At 44.0% G+C, this 16692-nt stretch overlaps 1 protein-coding gene across 3 annotated transcripts in view; it reads right to left on the bottom strand.

Annotated features, from left to right (window-relative positions):
* UNC93B1 (unc-93 homolog B1, TLR signaling regulator) overlaps window positions 1–16692 on the bottom strand; it is a 74583-nt gene that overhangs the window by 8899 nt on the left and 48992 nt on the right. For all 3 annotated transcript variants that reach the window (XM_033920185.1, XM_033920186.1, XM_033920188.1), the window contains 5 exons: window positions 13026–13187; window positions 9570–9699; window positions 7590–7683; window positions 6223–6350; window positions 2782–2964 (listed from right to left, as the gene is read on the bottom strand). In XM_033920185.1, coding sequence (XP_033776076.1) covers window positions 2782–2964; window positions 6223–6350; window positions 7590–7683; window positions 9570–9699; window positions 13026–13187 — 697 coding nt within the window. The remainder of the gene's footprint in view (window positions 1–2781; window positions 2965–6222; window positions 6351–7589; window positions 7684–9569; window positions 9700–13025; window positions 13188–16692) is intronic.

Here is a 16692-nt window from a genome sequence, read left to right as displayed (position 1 = left end):
TTGACTGAACTAAAATAGAAAAATGACAATGATGAAAAAGATGTCTAACCTTCCTCAGCAGACGTAGATTAAAAGAACATTTCTTGACCACCAAATTAATTGATCCTTAAAAGAGAGTGAGGAGTCAAAAAGGACTCCCAAAATCTTAGCAGAAAACTCAATTTGTAGAGAGGATCCAGAAACCAAAGCTACAGAAAGAGGAAGACAATCTAATTTTGGACCTAACCGGTGACGGGATAATTGCGCGCCAGACACCAGCGTGCCGACAATCCAGCGCTGACAATTCGGCGCAAGAAAGAAGCGCACTGCAGAAAAACCTATTTTTAAAGAGCTCTGAGGGGGGGGGTGTGGGGGTGCAACCACCCACATTATAGAGAAAACGGAACTTTTCCTGAAAAAAATCAGAAAAAGTTCCGTTTTCTCTATAATGGAAGGTTCCAACCCCCACCCCAAACAGCAGCGCAAACACTATGCAGTAAAGTGGGGTCCCCCCACAACCCCCCCTCCTTGGAGCTCCTTAAAAATAAGTTTTTCCGCGGCGCGCTTCTTTCTTGTGCCGAATTGTCAGCGCTGGATTGTCGGTGTGCTGGTGTCTCACGCGCCACTAACTGTGAACCGGACTATCCGGACAGACTGAGCCCAGTGACGTAGTGAGAGTGGCACCCCCTCCCTCCTGCCATGCATGCACCATTTCCCTTCCCCACCCACCCCCCCGCACTTCTGTAACGTTCCTGGCGCGAGCAGCAGCTTTCGGCCTGCTGTCACGCCAGCGTCGGCTCATCCTCCGACGTCACTTCCAAGGCGCAGGTCCAGGAAGACATCAGAGGACCGGACAACGCTGGCGACAGCAGATTGGGGGTTGCTGCTTGTGCCAGGAACATTGCAGAGGTACGGTGGAAGGAAAGCGGCAAGCACGTGCGGCAGTGGGTAGGCAGGGCGGAGAGGAGTGTGAGTGCTTGCACCCTCACCAAAACAGCGCCCTCACAAAGATGGCGCCCAGAGAGAACCCTCCCCCTTAGTATGCCACTGCTTGGGGCAAGCCAAAAACGTCAGAAAACATTGGGCCCAATATTCAGCTGGCAGCAATCACCGCCAGCACCAAACCCGGAAATTCAATGCCAGGCCACATCCGGGCACTAGCACTGAAATTCCAGGTTTGCAGCGTCGGCTAACACATAGCCAGTTAAATATGGCATGCAGCACTTAACCAACCGACTGCTCACTCTGATTCTGGAACGCCCCCCAAAATGGCCAGTTTGGTGCTTTTCAACGTCGCTAACTAGCTACCGTAAGTGCTGCTGAAAATGAGTGGTTAGGCCCGAACAGGCACTTCAACTGGCCAGGAGCCGTTTCCAGCTGGTTAAATCACATTGAATATCGACGCCATTAATTTTCCATTTTCTTTCATTCTAATTTATTATGTTACTCACGAATCTCTATTCCCCAGCAATAAACAGGCTAGTCAGAAGCTTGTCTCTTGCTGTCAGGGCCGCTGTCTCCTAGTGCACAGGGTGTCTCAGTTCCACTTCACCCACCCCAAGCATGCCAGTCCTGACACACAAAGAGATGCCTTGCACTGATCAAAGAAATACATACACACTGAAAAAAGGAAAATATTGAATCTGAGTGTGGGAATAACTGATTTGGGGGGGTGTCACGTTTCAAGTTTTATTTAAAATTTGATTCCATCGCTTATCAAAGCTTCTAAGTGGAGTAGAGTAGAACGGGTACAAGTGGATTGATTTTTCACTCCGTCAAAAATTACAAAGACTAGGGGACATTTGATGAAGTTACAGGGAACTTTTAAAACCAACAGGAGGAAAAATTTTTCCCTCAGAGAATAGTTAAGCTCTGGAACGCATTGCCAGAGGATGTGGTAAGAGCGGATAGCGTAGCTGGTTTTAAGAAAGGTTTGGACAAGTTCCTGGAGGAAAAGTCTGTTATTGAGAAAGACACGGGAGATGCCACTGCTTGCCCTGTATCATTAACATGGAATGTTGCTACTCCTTGGGTTTTGGCCAGGTACTAGAAACCTGGATTTGCCACCGTGGGAATGGGCTACTGGGCTTGATGGGCCATGGTCTGACCCAGTGAGGCTATTCTTATGTTCTTAAGGAAGTTACAGGTAAGAAAAAAGGAGATTAAAATAAACATCAATGGAATAAAAACATAAGAATTGCTGCTTCTGGGTCAGACCGGTGGACCATCGTGCCCAGCAGTCCGCTCACGCAGCAGCCCTTAGGTCAAAGACCAGAACCCTGAGTCTAGCCTTACCTGCGTACGTTCTGGTTCAGCAGGAACTTGTCTAACTTTGTCTTGAATTATAACATAAGTGTTTTAGAATTGCACTTAAAACAGATGACTTAACTAACATGAGATGAAAGGTAAGTTGGAAGTACAATTGATATAGTAGAGAAGAACAATTAAGGAAAGTAGAAAAAGGCACGGGGATGCTGAAAGTTGTTTCTTATGGAAGTTAAAGAAAGACGCAAAAAAGTATCGGAATCAAATTTTGAATGCGTCTTTGAATAAATGACTCTTGAGAAGGCCTTAAAGCCTTCTCAAGCTCAGGAAAGAACACATCCCGTGCTTTGAAATCCATTAACCTCGTACAGTAACTGAGCATCAAAAGCAAACAGCAAGGCGAACGTAGTCGCGCCTGAACGTCGCAGAGCGGTCACACGCATCTTTATACCACGTTTCCCCTGAAACAAGATTCAAAGCGGTCACTGCCCTACCTGCCAAAAAAACCAGATCAAGGCAAAAGTTTCCATCACTTACCAAAGCAAAGCCCTTGCAAACGAAGAGCACCTCAAAACCGCTGTAGACGAACAGCGGGAAGAGGTGGCGGAGGCGGTAGTCCCTCATGTGTTTGAATGACAGCTGGAAGATGTTACCCCAGCCAATGCTGCGTAGGTCGATCTCCTCTGTGGGGCGGTATGCGGATCCACACAGGATCAGGATCTGGAAATCAGCAGAGGAATTCAAATTACGAAAAGCAGTCAATTAGATCAGTCCCCTCCCAGCACTCTCACGAAACCCCCCTCTTTTGCAAAGCCGCGCTAGCGTTTTCAGCGCCGGCTGCCGCGGTAACAGCGTCGACGCTCATAGAATTCCTATGAGCGTCCGAGCTGTTACCATGGATGTAATTGTAGACTGTCTGCCCAATGTGCGGCAACGGCCAAAAAAGCAAGCAAGATGCTAGAACGATTAAGAATGTTATAATGGCTCTGTATCGCTCCATGGTGTGACCTCACTTTGAGTATCGCATTCGGTTCTGGTCAGCATATCTCAGAAAGATATAGCAGAACTAGAAAAGGTTCAAAGAAGAGCGAGCAAGATGATAAAGGGGATGGAACCCCTCTCGTATGAGGAAAGACTAAAGAGGTTAGGGCTCTTCAGCTTGGAAAAGAGACGGCTGAGGAGAGATAGGATTGAAGTCTCCAAAATCCTGAGTGGTGTAGAAGGGGTACAAGTGAATCACATTTTTACTCTGCCAAAAATTACAAAGACTAGGGGACACTCGGTGAAGTTTCGGTGAAATACTTTTAAAACCAATAGGAGAGATTTTTTTTTTTTTCACTCAGAGAGTAGATAAGCTCTGGAACGCATTGCCAGAGGTTGTGGTAAGAGCAGATAGTGTAGCTGGTTTTATGAAAGGTTTGGACAAGTTCCTGGAGGAAAAGTCCATAGTCCGTTATTGAAACGGACATGGGGGAAGCCACTGCTTGCCCTGGATCGGTGGCATCGAATGTTGCTACTCTTTGGGTTTTTGCCAGGTACTAGTGACCTGGATTGGCCACCGTGAAGACGGGCCACTGGGCTTGATGGACCATTGGTCTGACCCAGTAAGGCTATTCTTATGTTCTTAAGTAGGGGTCTCAATAATTATAGATTTTTATTCATTGGGATTTATTAACTGCCCTTTTCATGAAGAGATTCACCCAAAGCGATTTACAATACATTGAATAGTAATCAGGTACTCTTAAATAAGTAAATTTTAAAAGAGTACATTGAGGTCTCGAGGGGAATTCGTGTAAAAATTCCACGTCAGCTTACAGGTACAGTTGGACAGTGCTAATATTCAGTGTCACTATCCATTTTAGTACTTGGGACAGGAAGTACAATTTAACCAGGGAAGAGCCTCTCCTACCCAGTTACCCTCCAAAACATGGCCATCAAAGTCTTGCATGAGGTCGACTGTAATGACCATATTTCCTATTTATTCAAAAAACTCCATTGGTTACTTGTTCAACGGAGGATCGCGTATAAGGTTTCATTTCTTACTTTCTAAGGTCTCCTTTTACTAAGGTGCACTAGCGGTTTTAGCGCACGCACAAAATTACCGCACGCTACACCGCGCGGTACGCTTCTAGAATGACGCCAGCTCAATGCCGGCGTTAAGGTCTAGCGCGCGCGCCATTCCGCATGGTAAGGCCCTAACGCACCTTAGTAAAAGGAACCCTCAGACTTTCTGGACGGGATTGCCAGAATATCTTTAATCTCTTATTCACCAAACCGGGTCCTAGGCTCCTTAAACCATCACCGCCTTCTTAGCGGACCAAATTCACCAGATCCAGAGCTTTTTATTTTCTGTCACCGTTTACTTGGAATAATCTACCTTTGCATGTTCGCAGTGAGTTATCACTACAGAATTTTAAATCAGCTTTAAAAACGTTGCTGTTTCATTAGGTAGATAGTGGTAGCTAGTTATGGAATCCCCTCAGTTAAGAGATACCAGACTTTCTGGCTTTCTAGATTTTACTTTTAACCTGTTGCTTTTAATTTTTCTTATCTCTTTTCTGTCGTTTCCAACCTCTTTTCGAGTGTGATTGGTACTGATATATTATCCATTATATAAGAGTTCCTTTTTGAAGTATTTTCCTTGAATTGTTTTTTTTATTTCATGAAATTGTTATATTTTGTAACAAATGAATAAATTTATAAAAATAAAAAAAAGAGTTCCTTTCGATATTTTTATTAATTTGGAAACTGATTGGTTCTGCGAGCCAGTAAGGGCAGTATAAGAATTTTTAATAATCTGTAAACTATAAACTATCATTTGTTTTAACGATTGTATATACTCTGGTATAATCCGCAAAGGGGAGTATTTTATTTTCTGGACTGGTGGGCTATGAATGCTTCCATATAAATAAACAAATAAAGGCGAAGGATGAAGGACATATGAGGAGAGACTGGAAGCCCTGAATATGTATACCCTAGCCTAGAGGAAAGGAGAGACAGGGGAGATATGATTCAGACGTTCAAATACTTGAAGGGTATTAACGTAGAACAAAATCTTTTTCAGAGAAAGGAAAATGGTAAAACAGAGGACATAATTTGAGGTTGAGGGATGGTAGATTCAAAGGCAATGTTAGGAAATTCTACTTTACGGAGAGGGTGGTGGATGCCTGGAATGCGCTCCCGAGAGAGGTGGTGGAGAGTAAAACTGTGACTGAGTTCAAAGAAGCGTGGGATGAACACAAAGGATCTAGAATCAGAAAATAAGATTAAATATTGAACTAAGGCCAGTACTGGGCAGACTTGCACGTTTGGTGGAGGATGGGCTGGGGAGGGCTTCAATGGCTGGGAGGGTGTAGATGGGCTGGAGTAAGTCTTAACAGAGATTTCGGCAGTTGGAATCCAAGCACAGTACAGGGTAAAGCTAAGAAGAAAAAATTTAAAAATTTAAATTGAATCAGGTTGGGCAGACTGGATGGACCATTCGGGTCTTTATCTGCCATCATCTACTATGTTACTATGTAAGGCAGGGGTGTCCAATGTCGGTCCTCGAGGGCCGCAATCCAGTCGGGTTTTCAGGATTTCCCCAATGAATATGCATGAAATCTATTTGCATGCACTGCTATCATTGTATGCTAATAGATCTCATGCATATTCATTGGGGAAATCCTGAAAACCCGACTGGATTGCGGCCCTCGAGGACCGACATTGGACACCCCTGATGTAAGGGACCCCATCGCTCATCTGATCGAGGACAGGGTTTCCCGCTGTCCAGTCACTTGTCTTCACAGAAGAATGAAGGGAGAGAACCTGCCAAGCTATGGATGGCTGAGATCCCAAAGCATTTTTCTCTCAAAAAGAGAAAGGAAAATATTTTTTACACAGAGACAGGGGTGTCAAAATCTGGCCCGCAGTGTAATTATATTTGGCCCACGAGAAAATACCAAATGTCTACCAGAGCTGGCCCGCTGGCATCCCTACCAGAAGCATAGAAAGGAAAGCCACGCCCATCAGGACGCTCTCCACAATGATCAGGTTTAGACTGCGTGGCAGGGTCTGAAGCACTGTCTTGTTAAGCCCTGGCAGGGTCCCATGAGTCACTGAAGTCCCTGGAGAAAGGAAGGAAGGAAGAAAATCACCAACTCCCAGATCAATCAGTTATCCGAGAGCAAATCTCATCTGTTCCTCCAATCAATTACAGTTACAATAAATTTATTACCTGCCACGATCAAAATGTTCCGGATGACTTCCAATAAAAGAAGCTGAGCATACTCAGGAATCCACTTATCTAACACATATTTTTGAAATATAAAAGCTTTCTAAAGTTATTATATTTACAACTTCTCCCGGGATGCATTTCCAGCTTTCTCCAGTAGGAAGCAGTGTAGGGAATGGTACAGGAATGCTGGCTTGGGACAGGGAGAGAGATTAGAGTTCTGGCAGTTCCAGCCTCGCCCAGCAAGAGGAGCTGTTGATGCTAGAGCTCTTCTTGTTGGGGGAAGTATGGATCTTGTAGTCCCAGGGTCAAATACAGCTTGGATCAAAGATATAAGACAGGGATGTCAAAGTCCCTCCCCGAGGGCCGCAATCCAGTTGGGTTTTCAGGATTTCTCCAATGAATATGCATGAGATCTAGTAGCATACAATGAAAGCAGTGCATGCAAATAGATCTCATGCATATTCATTGGGGAAATCCTGAAAACCCGACTGGATTGCGGCCCTCGAGGAGGGACTTTGACACCCCTGTCCTAGGGTAAGCCCTTTTAAGCTGTGGTAAATTCACACTAACGCTCATCCAGCTTAGTAAAAGGACCTCAGTATCTCGTAAATTTGATCATGTGACACCCCCCCCCCTTATTAAAGAATGAACATTTGCTACTCAGTTCTTCTAGGATCTGGTTTAAAATGGTGCAATGAACCCTCTGGGATAGGGTTGCCATGTGGCTCCAGAAAAAGGAGGATGTATTGTGACATCCGGGTTTTACTTCCATTGCTTTCAATGGAAGTAAAATCCAGATATCTCAATCTGTCCTCCTTTTTCTGGAGCTGTATGGTAACCTTGGCCGAAAACCGGCAATGAGAGAGTGCTGGGTATGTTTCCTCCCGGGGATTACTAGTGGAGAAAATGTCTGTCACTGAGAGCAGACAAGGAAGGAGGTTGGGAGTGACAGTCTCCATTGTATGCAAATTATCTCATGCATATTCATTGTGGGTATCCTGAAAACCTGACTGGTTAAATGTGTCTGAAGACTGGGTTAAGAAACCCTGAACCAGAATGACTTAATTCAGCAGTCTTTAGGTCAGGAGGTGCTGTATTAGCAAAGGTAAGAGATTGATCTATGGCTTACCACATTCCTTCACACTGAAGAGGGTGTGATCGTGAGGGGAGAGATATTGATTCAAGAAAAACACCATGGGCATCTCCGCAATGACAAAACTTAACTGTAAAACAATGAAAAGAAAATAAGTGACAAATGCATGCCATCTGTCTGACGTATATGAGGCAAGGAATCTCATCTTCACTAGACTACATCTCACTCAAAAACACACCTGTACCAAGGCTTACACCACTGCTATCAACCCTTCCCCACCCTGTACCTGGGTACCATCAAATTTCTTGTCTGACTCACTTACTCTCAACCCCCAAATTGTAATAAAACCAAAAGCATGTATTTAATACATCTTTTATTAGAAAAGAAAAAAAAATTATTTAACATGGTACCAGAATAGAAATCTTCACATAACAACGTGTGATACAGCTGACAAAAAAGAACTGTAAAATAATCAATACTTGCAAATATTTCAGCTCTAATTAATGAACTGCAAAGTACATCAACAATCAAGATGCCAAAAGCTTTTGTCTGTCTTTCACAGTTGTGCTGATAAGTTTATATCTCTCTCTCTCTATATATATTTATTCCCCCCTACCAGAGCAAGCATCTCTCCCCCCTATAGCCCCCTCCCCTGATCAAGCATCCTCTCTCCTCTATCTCCCTCCCCTGATCAAGCATTTCACTCTCTCTCTCCTATATCCCCTTCCCCTGATCAAGCAACCCTCTCTCTCCCCTATCCCCCTTCCCCTAGCATCTCTATCTCCACTATCCATCATCCCCAGAGCAAGCATCTCTCCTTCTCCCCATCCCCTGATCAAGTATCCCTCTCTCTCCCCATATCCTTCTCCCATGATTAAGCATCCCTCTCTCTCTCTCTCCTCTATTCCCCTCAGCTGATTAAGCATCCCTCTCTCTCTCCCTCTCCCTTCCCCTTATCAAGCATTCATCTCTCTCTTACCCTATCCTTCTCCCATGATTAAGCCTCACTCTCACCCCTATCCCCCCTCCCCAAGCATCTCTCTCTCTCCACTATCCATCATCCCCAGAGCAAGCATCTCTCCTCCTCCCCTTCCCCTGATCAAGCATCCCTTTCTTTCCTCTATCCACCTCCCCTGATCAAGCATCCCTCTCTCTCTTCCCCTATCCTTCTCCCGTGATTAAGCATTGCTCTCTCTCTCCCCTATTCCCCTCAGCTGATCAAGTATCCTTCTCTCACCTCTATCCACCTCCCTGATCAAGCAACCCTCTTTCTCTCTCCTCTCCCCCTCCCCTGATCAAGTATCTCTCTTCCTCAAACATATCTCTCTCTCTCCCCTCCCCAGAGCAAGCATCTCTCTCTTCCCTATTCCCCCTCCCCTGAGCAAGCATCCAAATCAGAATTTAATTCTTGCACCTCATTTCCCTTCCCTTTGTCCTCCCCTAGGTCTGGCAGTTTCTCCTACCTGTAAATACATGGTCTTCCTTGGTGATTAATAGAGGCTGACAGCAGGCAGTCCTGAAGCCTTCCTTTCACCAGTCCTGCCTGCGCAATTGGTGAGAGAAGACCCCCCCTGGGCTGTCTCATGTCAGCCTGCCTTAATCTTCAACAAAGAGGTGCAAATTTTCAGGACCCGGCAGGGTGAGGGAAGATAGGAGAAATCCCCAGATCCATGGGAAGCAGAGATACATACATAGAAAAAAAACAAACAAACCCCAAAATGATAGCAGGAACCACCAAAGAGGTCCTCGCAGGCAGCCATTGTCCTGCGGGCCTCGCATTGAAGACCACATTATCCAAGGAATCTGCGAAAGTAAATGGCTATTTATATACAGAATATTTTTTAAAAACCTTTGAAAATTGCCTCCCTCCTGCCCCTCCCTTTACAGGGGAAAAAAAGAGCTGCACAAAGGTCAGAGTTAGGGCAGACCCAAAGAAGTACATCCCCTTGATTTTTTTCAAACTCAGATATTTTGCAGCTGTAATATATGATGTGTGTGGAGAATCCAGAAACTCACATAGAAGAAGTTGAAGAAGACAGTCTGAAAGAGAATAATGTACTTGTGACAGGCTCCGCGAGGCGCTTTGCGCTGTTCCTGCACATGCGGCTCTTTGTAATTCGCATACTCGTAATACTTCTGTGCCATTCTGTAAAAGGGAAAAAGAATCTTTAAAAAAAAAAAAAAGTCACAGAAGTCATTTATCGGGCTGCGCCTCAGGTATTGCAGACTGAGAGTGTTAGTGATAGGGTTACCAGATTAGAGAAACTGGGACTCTTTTCCCTGGAAAAGCGGAGACTTAGAAGGGACATGATAGAGACTTACAAGATCATGAAGGGCATAGAGAAAGTGGAGAGGGACAGAAAGAGAGAGAGAGAGAGAGATAGAAAGAGAGAGAGAGAGAGAGAAAGAGAGAGAGATAGAAAGAGAGAGAGAGAGAGATAGAAAGAGAGAGAGAGAGAGATAGAAAGAGAGAGAGAGAGAGAAAGAGAGAGATAGAAAGAGAAAGAGAGAGAGAGAAAGAGAGAGAGATAGAAAGAGAGAGGGAGAAAGAGAGAGAGAGAGAAAGATTGGAGAAACTGGGGCTCTTTTCCCTGGAGAAGAGGAGACTTAGAAGGGACATGATAGAGACTTACAAGATCATGAAGGGCATAGAGAAAGTGGAGAGGGACAGAAAGAGAGAGAGAGAGAGAGATAGAAAGAGAGAGAGAGAGAGAGAAAGAGAGATAGAAAGAGAGAGAGAGGGAGAAAGAGAGAGAGAGAGAAAGATTGGAGAAACTGGGGCTCTTTTCCCTGGAGAAGAGGAGACTTAGAAGGGACATGATAGAGACTTACAAGATCATGAAGGGCATAGAGAAAGTGGAGAGGGATAGATTCTTCAAACTTTCAAAAACTACAAGAACGAGAGGGCATTCGGAAAAATTAAGAGGGGACAGATTCAGAACCAATGCTAGGAAGTTCTTCTTTACCCAGAGCGAGGTGGACACCTGGAATGCACTTCTTGAGGGTGTGATAGGACAGAGTACAGTATTGGGGTTCAAGAAGGGATTAGACAATTTCCTGAAGGAAAAGGGGATAGAAGGATATAGATAGAGGACCTGGACCGTGTGAGCGGACTGCTGGGCATGATGGACCTCTGGTCTGACCCAGCAGAGGCACTACTTATGTTCTTATGTTCAGACGTTTGGATTTACCCGGACATGTCCTCTTTGTAGAGGGCATGTCCAGGCATCCGGATGGCTTTTCAAAACACGGCACTTTGATCGTGTCAGGAAGGGCATCTGCTTATGTGCGAATGCCCTCCCCGACTGAGATGAGCAGGCTGAGGGGGGTGGGGCTAGGGGCGTGGCATGGACATAAAGGGCAGGGATGGGTGGAACTGGGCGGGCCTGGGGCAGGTCTATAGGTCCGGATTTTACATAAGTAAAATCTGGTAACCCTAGTCAGTGATCTCCTGGGCTGAGCCAGACATACTGCAGACTCTTCACTTATCTCCCCCTATAATTCACCCCCCCCCACCCAAGCTCTGCTTAGCTGGTAAGTCCCTCCTTTCTGTGCCCTTCTCTTCAGCTGCCAATTGCAGACTCCATCGCTTCTGTCTTGCTGCACCATATGCTTGGAACAAGCTGCCCAAACCCCTACGGCAGGCTCCGTCTCTGGCAGTGTTCAAGGCCCAGTTAAAAGCCCACCTCTTCGAGAGTGCTTTCGACTCCTAACTCCTCTCACCTTGGGTTCTGCATCCCCAACCCTATATGTCGTGTCTGTCTGTCCAAGTCAGATTGTAAGCTCTTTCAAGCAGGGACCATCTATAAATGTCAAAATGTGCAGCGCTATATAAGTGATAAGGAGGAGGAGGAGTGTTGGTAACTTGCTGGGCTGAACCAGAGATGCTATGGGCTTTCCTGGGCTGAGTCTTAGGTGTTGCAGGCTTGGAGTGTCACTAACTTGATGGGCTGAGCCAGAGGTCCTAGGCCAGCAACTTCCTAGGCCGAGTCTTAGGTGCTGCAGGGTGGGAGTGCCAGTAACTTACTGAGCTGCTTTGCATTTCAGCTTTCTTTTTCTTCTTTTAATAATTCCTACAATCCAGAACTTACAGAGTAAAGTTGAACAAAGAAAAATCAGAACCATGGTCCAACCCCTGCGGCATACCCCAAGGATCTCCACTATCCCCAACTCTCTTCAATCCCTACATTGCATCCCTCGGCACCTGCCTGGACAAATTAGGCTTAACCTCCCATAGCTATGCAGACGACATCACCATTCTCCTTCCTTTTGACCAACCAACGTCCTCCATGACAGACACACTACACAGGACACTTGAAACAGTAGCAACATGGATGAAAAATCACAAACTGAAACTGAACCCAGACAAGACAAAATTCATTCTCCTCGAAAATAATAAAACCCCAACCATAACAAATCTAGTAATAAACTCAATCACATACCCCATACAACCCACTCTAAAACTTCTAGGAATGATGATAGACAGATGCTGTACAATGCAACCACAAATCAACAAAACAATACATGAGAAACTTAAGGCAAGTTCGAAAATTCTTCGACAGAACACAATTCCAGCCCCTGGTCCTAGGTCTTCTAGACTACTGCAACATACTCTATCTCCCCTGCCCCACAACCATGATAAAACAACTACAAACAGTTCAAAACACAGCGCTAAGACTTATGTATTCACTGAGGAAACACGACCACATCACAGCGGCAAACCTCGACTCACACTGGCACCCAATACAAGCAAGAGTACAATTCAAATTCTACTGCCTACTATTTAAAACCATAAATGGAGGCAGCCCAGCCTACCCAAACTACCTCAACCGGACATAGGAGAACCCACAAACCATTCATGCATCCCCCAATCAGAGACGTCAAATGAAAAAACTGTACGATGGCCTTCTAGCCATACAAGCAGCAAAACTAGACTACCAACTCTCCAATTTACTGATAACGACCCCAGACTACAAATCATTCAGAAAAGAAATAAACATCCTATTCAAGAAATCCTTGAAGACAAACTAACACCTCAAGACTCGTCCCAATTCTCTGAAGCAACTCGCTCTACTCTTCAATTCCTCTGGAAATGGCCAGATAACTCCTTTTGTAATCCGCCTTGAACCGCAAGGTAATGGCGGAATAGAAATCACTAATTCCATAATTTCTCTGAGGTTCATTGTTCTTTCCCTTCCTATTGATTTTTACCATAATTGTCTTCACTTCTATTATTCAAATTGTATTTCTTTTCCCATCCTTTCCTCGTGTTTTATTATGTTTGTAAAGTTAGCCTTCAATATGTTTTTGTAAGGTTTAGTTCTTTGTTTGTTTTTGTTGCCCCCTCAGTTTTGTAAATTTTACTGATATGTTCATCGTTTAGAATTTTGAATAAGCGATTAATCAAAATTATAATAAACTTGAAACTTGAATGTAATTCTTCAGCCCAAAGGCCTGTCTCGTGCCTCTTACCTGATGATGTAGTTGCCCAAGGAAGCCCACAGGGGCACAATCACTGCCCCAATGGCTATGGCCGAGGGTACCAGGGTGTAATAGCGCTCCCAGTAATTGGTGGATACAAAGAGAGCGTAAATGCCAACTGCAAGAAACATCATCCACTTGGTACCGAAAAACCTAAGGACATAAAACACAGGAGTCTGTGGAGATTCTCAGAAGCTTCCCTTCTGCACTTCAAACTAGCTTAGATGAAAGAAACTGTACAACCTAAAATGAACAGGCTCGATATTTAGCCGGCGGCAATCAGCATATCTGAAAATTCAATGCTGGGCTATGCCCGGGCTCCAGTATTGTATTGTAGGGTATAGGGAGTTGACCAAAACAGATGCTTAAGTGCGATATTTGGCACTTACGGTAACTGGCTATAAAGAAGAGCAAAAAGATAGGACTGCCTTTTATGCAGACCTATTAATGCAGTTAATTTTAACCAATTAAGCCCCAAATATTGCACTTAACCAGTTAAGTGCTGACTCTGCCCCCAGAAACCCCCCAAAGTAGCTGGTTTCAGTTCGGACACTAACTGGGCATTTTCAGTGGCACTATTCGGTTAATTGTAATTGAAAATGCCCAGTTAGCCCCAGACAGGTGATTTAAATGGCCAGAAGCTTCTCCTGGCCATTTAAATCATTTTGTTTTTTTGGGGTGTTTTTTTAAAAACTTTATTGATTTTCAAACTTTGACAGTGCAATACAATTAATTGAACATAAAATACTGCATAGAACGCACTATTAACTACACAAGTAATACATAAAACAATCATTTTCTCCCATCCTCCTCCCAATTATTAATACAATAAGACATATGACGGGATTACAGTATTATAATTAAGTCATTTAAATCCTCAAAATACATTTCCCTCCCCCCACCCATCCACCCTGGATGTGTAAGGAAATCTAAGAAAAGGAGAGATATATGACCCTTATTGCAAGGTAACAAATGTAGTCAATGGGCTCCAGACTTTATTAAATGAACTACTTAAGAAGGCTATAACTCTGCTGGAGAAGGTGCAGAGACGAGCCACGAAACTAATCAAAGGTATGGAGAATTTGAGCTACAAAGAACGCCTCAGAAAACTGGGACTATTCACCCTTGAAAAGAGAAGATTGAGAGGGGATTTGATAGAGACCTTTAAGATATTAAAAGGATTCGATAAAATAGACCAGGAAACAGCATTACTAACATTTTCGGAAGTGACACGCACACGGGGTCATAGCCTGAAACTGAGTGGCAGCAGGCTTAGGACAAATGTTAGGAAGTTCTGTTTCACACAGCGAGTGGTTGGCGCTTGAAACGCTCTCCCGGAGGAGGTTGTGGCGGAGACTACTGTTCCAAGTTTCAAGCGCAAGTTGGATGCACATCTTCTGGCAAATTGTATTGAGGCATACAGGGAATCCCGGTCTCCAAAAAGGAGAACCTAAATGGGCCACCGCGTGCGCGGATCGCCGGACACGATGGACCTTGGTCTGATCCGGTGAAGGCATTTCTTATGTTCTTATGTACTAAACCCCATACGTTCCGCATTCATTCTCTCATATTTATATGTAGTACAGCCTGCTTGTGACGTTTTTCATATCCTATGCCTCTTCAGAGGATTAAGTTTTCTTCAAGAAATATCCTAGATGGGTGCTTTTGGCAGTATACAAGGATTTTGCAAAGATTGGTCAAGTCTTGCAGAAAATGTATGGCTTTTTTAGGTTGAATCAATTTTTATTTTCCAAACAACAAAAATCCAACCAACAAATGCCAACAGTAGAAAACACTAGAAAAAAATCAAAATCCAAAGCATCAGATCCAACAATCCCAACCCAAACCTTTCCCACCCCAAACCTCCCGATCCAAAAGCAAAGAAAAATCTTAGAGCAGTAGGCTTGGACTCTTATAACCCACTGCCAAGGACTAGGAATAAAACTCCAACATTGAAAAAAAAAAAAATGTAAAAACAACACAGAAGAAAGGTTCATGGCCTCCCACGCACCCCTGGCGCCCCAGCGATAACAATATAGAGAGCTCTGGCCTTGGAGAGGTTCACAAGGAATTCAAAATGTCACTTTAGCCCGTGGCGATAGAGAATGGAGATAGGAATCCCAAATCCGAAGAAACTGTCGCTTTCGTCGCAAACTATGATACACATCCTTCCGTTCCAGCAGCAGCAGAGTATGCAAACGATTCCTCCAAGCCCAAAAGGAGGGCAAAGCGTCTCCAATCCAGACAGAAAGAATCACCTTCTTCCCCAAGGCACCCACCCGCCGCATAAACTGACGCTGACCCGGATCGGGCAAGCAAAAGGCTTCATATTTATCCAGCAAAAGACCAGCCGCAGAAAAAGGAAGCGTACAACCCAAAACACACTCTACGTAAGATAAAACCTGCCTCCAAAAGCGTTTAATTTTCACACAGGACCAAAAAGCATGGATAAACAAATGGGGCTGCATGAGGCACTTAGGGCACAAAGGTGAATCCGTATAACCCGAGTAACATAACTGACTCTTCGTAAAATAGCCACGATGAAGTACCCGAAATTGACATTCACGCAGATCTGCATTAACAGAGACTCCCGGGATTCGTTTAATCAAGGAAGAGAGATCCAAAGCATCTCGGGCAATCCCCAGATCTTGACACCAACGTGCCTGTAACACTGCACGATCAGTCGGTCCCATAATACGATGAAAGTCCTTATAGAGTCCAGAAACCGTAAATCCAACCTCCAGATATGGATCCAGAAGTGCCGCAAACCTGTCTTCAATAGGAAAAGCTAAAGCGTCTCGAGGAAGAGACCGAATGTAATGATGAAGTTGCTGAAAAGCAAGAAAGTCCCCAATGGAAAAAAACACCAGACAAGCTAAGATCATTCCAAGATATTAAGGAGCCATCAGCCTGTAGAACATGGGTGAGCAAAAAAATGTATGGCTTTTAATATGGAGTGTTATATCTGGCCGTATATGATGCAATAAAGTTTATTCACAAGGATCAGGTATCAATAAAGAATAACCCAGGTGATAACGTTTTTTCACCCTTTCTTCCCTGTGCACAAAAGAGAGCTTTTCAACAGATTTTTCTTGCCCTCAGAGATGCCACCAGGAGATCACCATATCATATCTTCTGGCTTTACGCACCAAATCGTCATAGGGTCAAAATATTTAGTGTGTGTCTATTTCATTTATTTTTTGATTTTTTAGTTTTTAGTTATTTTAGCCTTAAAACTATAAATATTTTAAAGAAATTTTTCAATATTAGAATACTTAGCTGGCTGGTGGTAGATGATTAATAAGGGATTAATGAGCCAACATGTTTCACCCTTGGAGGGGGTTTCCTCAGGGCTACTATCCCTTTTTCTGCCAATTGTTCACGACATGACCACCCAAAAGTTTTCCAAAAAACTTTTACTGGGTGGTCATGTCGTGAACAATTGGCAGAAAAAGGGATAGTAGCCCTGAGGAAACCCCCTCCAAGGGTGAAACATGTTGGCTCATTAATCCCTTATTAATCATCTACCACCAGCCAGCTAAGTATTCTAATATTGAAAAATTTCTTTAAAATATTTATAGTTTTAAGGCTAAAATAACTAAAAACTAAAAAATCAAAAAATAAATGAAATAGACACACACTAAATATTTTGACCCTA

This window comes from Geotrypetes seraphini, chromosome 14 (genome assembly GCF_902459505.1).
Source record: "Geotrypetes seraphini chromosome 14, aGeoSer1.1, whole genome shotgun sequence".
Taxonomy (NCBI): domain Eukaryota; kingdom Metazoa; phylum Chordata; class Amphibia; order Gymnophiona; family Dermophiidae; genus Geotrypetes; species Geotrypetes seraphini.
The sequence above is the reverse complement of the archived record's forward strand: the minus strand, read 5'-3'. Positions and strand labels throughout refer to the sequence as shown.